The sequence below is a fragment of the Penaeus monodon genome, chromosome 1 (assembly GCF_015228065.2).
Source record: "Penaeus monodon isolate SGIC_2016 chromosome 1, NSTDA_Pmon_1, whole genome shotgun sequence".
In the NCBI taxonomy this organism is placed as follows: Eukaryota; Metazoa; Arthropoda; class Malacostraca; order Decapoda; family Penaeidae; genus Penaeus; species Penaeus monodon.
Window position 1 is genome coordinate 57,661,513 of NC_051386.1, and position 4,699 is coordinate 57,666,211.

The following is a 4,699-nucleotide window of genomic DNA, read 5'->3' on the forward strand; positions in this document are numbered from 1 at the left end:
AGATATGTATCTATATCTATTTATGGATATCTTTCTGCCTTCTTGTCTATCAGTCTATCTACCTGTCTATTTATCTACGACTATCTGTGTATATATCTGCCTATCTAATTAGCAAAACAAAGAGCAAACAAGGCATTTTCCTTCTTCTAAAAGCCGTATCAGGATCGAGCCATAATTAATTAAGTCCGTTTTTGAACCTGCTTTGTGCGCCACATACTGTTACCTTTGTAAGATAAACCGAGGTCTTTTGTGCGTTTTATTTTCTTTCATTTCGGTCGCTTGTCATGTTCGTTTTTGTATGTTTGACAAAGTTTAGTTTTACGCGAATGCGAGCCTTATGAACTGTAGCTTGTTAGCGGTGTTGCATAAGCCTCAAGATCGTCTAATTATTATCGATATTATCATAATGGAAGCTCGTATGATTATACGGTTTGATAAGAAGAGCCTGTGAGTTCATAGCACGATTTTTTTTAGAGAAAAGAAATCGTGGATTATATATCACTATGTAAGTCATGTCTCTCGGGAAAGTCTCTTGATCTAGATTATGTGGAGAAAGAAGATAATCGAGAAGTAAGGTTCTCTCTCTCTCTCTCTCTCTCTCTCTCTCTCTCTCTCTCTCTCTCTCTCTCTCTCTCTCTCTCTCTCTCTCTCTCTCTCTCTCTCTCTCTCTCTCTCTCTCTCTCTCTCTCTAAGGTTTGCACAGCAGCCGAAGTGAAGATGAATTTTAGAGAAGTGAATCATGGCATGAATAACTTCGTTTGGAATGTTGGTCCGTGGTGAATGGCGGTATTCTCTGATGGAAGGTTGGCGATAATCGGTCCGTGTATCCGCTGAACATGTTGAAATTCGTCCCCCAGTGCATTTCCCACTCGTGTTCGCCGCTCGTTACAGCCCAAGCACCACCTTTTATACTCTTAACTGTCCCTCAACAGAAAGGTAAATTCTTCTTCTGTCCTTCTGTATTTTTTCACGTCTCTGTGGTTACGATGACATAATTCTCACACTAGATCTCGCCTAAGCTCTCGCGTGTCCTTAGGACAAGGGAACCAAGTCAGTCCCCTGAACCTCTCCTTGGCCTCAGCACCTCCGGCCATGTATGTCTCACAGGGGCTCAGCGTCCGTGCCACTACGTCTTCGTTACCTAACCTCTTTTCTTGTATAATGGAAAAGAGACCTTCGTTTCCCTAGTCATCCTCAAGGCCCCGGACCCAACGCCTGGGGCGCAGACACACGCAGTTCGTGCACGCGTTATGAGATCTCTTCGGACGCTCTCGGAGGCGTGTAATGTAGCACCATCCTGTCGTATATCACGGGCGTTCGTGCATTTGTGGTGTTTCTCGCGGGTTCATGCAGTTGCGCCGCTTGTGTTGCGGTCTTGGGAGCGGCCTTTCCCCTTCTCTTGGGCTGGTTGGATTGGAAGTTACGTCTGTGCGGTGATTGTGTGTTCTCGTGGATTAGACTTTCATGCCCGTGTTGCCTCTGTGATTTGGGGAATGTTGTTACGAACACGTACTAGATAGTCATTGCGATCCACATGGTATGGTAATAAGAATGATTTTTTTCCCCGTCCGTTCGGGAGTTACTGCCACATCAGCGGTGAAGATCGAAGAACAAAAATCAAAGCGGTTGGACTTTACGACTGACAGGGATAGAACCGAGATCAGCGCCTCTGGTGAACGTATTAGTAACCTCCCCAAAGGGCGCGCAGTACGTCCGCGAGATAATGGTACAGGATACGACAGGGGAATGCAATATGGAAAGTGCAAATTCACGATCGGCATTTGCATTTTGAATGGGGCATTCCAGATGGCATGTCTCCGCCATTCTCTTACTCTTGATCCGGAGGCAAAGTGCGAGCCGTGTTCGCTTATCTTCCCTCGTCCTTCGCTGTGAGGTTGCCAGAGAGGCGAAGGACGACTGCGATGAGGCCTTTGCAACTGATTCTAACGCTGCCCTTTGAAGCACGATTGCAGTGCTGTATTTAAGAGAGGTATATACTCTAGTTGTAGAATAGAACCGCTCGTCCGTTGCGACTCCTCTGTTCCCGGCTTTAAGGACGTCACTGCTAACAACATAATCCTCTCTTTACAGCACAGTAAACTTACGGTACCATCACCATGAACAGTCCTTATCCTTTGTCTTCATGTTGCACCTAATACCAATAACCATTACTTAGTCTCCCCGACTTCCCTGCGCCCCAGGGCCCTCCCTTTCTCTCTTACCTGTATTTTGATTCTCATTCCATATTTTTCCCCCTCCGTCTGCGTACACATCATATATATTATTCCCACAGTGTTCAGATGACCTCGGCTGCTCTTAAGTGCCATTATTTTACGTTACGAGTGGATCTTATCTCTATTCTTTACAATCAAGGACCGTTATTTAATCGAAAACCCATGCTGGAGGCAAGGAAAAGTACGCCCGTTCCTTGCCTTCCATAACAGAAGGCAACCCTCATTACTCTCTGCCTCCCCCCCCCTCACCCCCCCCACCCCCGTCAGCTTCAAGGAGGGGATCTTTGGGGAGGGGAAAAAGGGGGGGGGGGGGTTAAGTACGCCAGAGATGGGGATTAACTAGGAGATGAATAGAGAGTCGATCTTTAAGTTCTCTCGGGGGAAAAAAATGCTAATGTATTCTGTGGCGATATTAAGTTTGAAGAGGGTAAGGATTCAAAGACCATACACCCGACGGGGATGGGACGCAAAAGAGAGACTTCGGAAGTTATGGCGAAATTCTGAAAGTTGTGAGCGAGCGAGGTAGAAGAAGAAGAAAAAGGAGGGGGAGGAGGGGGAGAAGGAGGAGGAAGAGTAGGAGGAGGGGGAGGAGGAGGAAGAGCTCGAGGAGAAAGAGGAGGAGGAAAAAAAGGGGGAGGAGAAAGAGAAGGAGGAAAAAGAGGAGGAGGAAGAGGAAGACTGGAAGGAAGAGGAGGAAAAGGGGAAGGGGAGGAAGAGGAAGAAGAGGTATGGGTAGAAGTAGTAGTAGTATAAGTAGAAGACGAAGGAGAAGGAGAAGAAGGAGAAGGAGAAGAAACGTGTCCAAGTTTGAAGTAGAACAACACCCTTTTTCTTTGTAAAAAAAAAAAAAAAAAATCATATAAGAAAGTTGGCAACTCTCCTTAACTCTGACCAAGCCCTAAGAAAAGGGGAAGTTGAAATGATAAAAGAGTTTTTTTTTATACTCTCATTAGCGCGACGAGTTTTTAAAAAAAAGTGCGATTTAAATTTGCGCGGGGGAAAAAGATTAACTAAATACATTAAATTCTGGTATGAAAACTCCGGCATAAATGTATTTCATGTCGGTTGCTCTTAATAACAGCAAAAACAAGGTCATTGTGTGTGTGTGTTTTACTTTTTTTTGTACTTTTGTCCATTATTACGAGGTCTGGTTCATTGAAGACGTAAGGGAGATAGGAGAATGGATGAGAAAGGAAGGATAGAAGAGGATGGAGAGAGTAAAAGTATAGAAGGCAAGGGGAGTAAACGATTGAAAGAGGAAAAGAAAAGAGTTCAAGCCGAAGGTAGCGCGGGCGGCGAGGCATGGGCGGTGGGCGGGCGGAAGCGGCATTCTGGCGAGTGTCCAACGTGGGCGAGCGAGGCCGACGCCATGGGGACGAAGGCAGAGGCGGGCGAACCGAATTTGGCTGGACTGGAACCGCCCGATAGAGAGCGAATTAGTCTTCCTTGCGCCGACCTGCGGGGGATGACGAGAGGGAGGGAGAGGGGAGTGGAGGGGGAGGGGGAGGGTGGAGGGGAGGGAGGTGGAGGTGGAGGGTTGGAGGGGGAGAGGGAGAGGGGAGTGGATTTGGAGGGGGAGAGGGAGAGGGGAGTGGAGGGGGAGGGGGAGGTGGAGGGTTGGAGGGGGAGGGAGTTAAAGAAGTCTGGACAGGGTATAGAGTTGGGTAAAGAGTTGGTTGGAGATGTCCCAAAATTTGTTGGGGAGTGAGGGTAATGGGTAAATACTGCACACACATTCGCGCGCACACGCTCAGCGCTCACACTTGCACTTATTTTTACAATTCCACTCACACTTACACTTGCACACGCGCACGCACTTGCACTCGCACTCACACACGCACACTAAAATGCTGTATTCTGGGGCTGAAGAACCGCTCCCTCACCCCATTCTTAGACAAACCTGCGAGTTCCTTTGCATCTAATTCGCCAACGCAGTGTGTCAGATTGCGGCCATATGCAGCCAAATTCTACCCACTTCCGCGCCTCCCTTGGCACAGTAGCAAGGGAGCCACTCTCTCACCGGCAGATTGCGGCAACATACAGAGCCAACATGCCACGCCACATAGGTAAGGTGCAATAAGGCACAATGGCCATATACCTCGCCATGTTGTCCCGACAGAGCATGTAGCCAACATGTTATCTCAGGCGGTCCCGGTATTTGAGACAACAGACTAGATTCGACACAAGTATTAAAATAATTTGCGTCTTGCAACCTGGTCAAAATGCAAATGAATGAAGGAAAAAGAAAGCGTGAGAGGGAGTGAGAGCCTGAAAATCATATTTGCACTTAAAGGGGAAGAGTTGCAATCCAGATGAGTCGTATTCGAGGAGGAAATCACGTAAGGAACCGAAGTTGCAACGTTGATGGAGTATATAAAGGCATTCATGTCGAGGGGGAAGTACAGAGAGAGAATTGTATTTGTCATGGACGTCCGTTATTGATCCCCTCTCTCTCTCTCTCTCTC

At 47.3% G+C, this 4,699-nt stretch overlaps 1 protein-coding gene across 1 annotated transcript in view; it reads left to right on the plus strand.

Moving 5' to 3' along the window:
- The first annotated feature begins 4,188 nt into the window (after positions 1-4,188).
- The window catches only part of LOC119577165, an 8,028-nt gene continuing 7,517 nt past the window's right edge, over positions 4,189-4,699 (plus strand). Inside the window, exon 1 of the mRNA XM_037924881.1 lies at positions 4,189-4,300. Coding sequence (XP_037780809.1) covers positions 4,189-4,300 — 112 coding nt within the window. The remainder of the gene's footprint in view (positions 4,301-4,699) is intronic.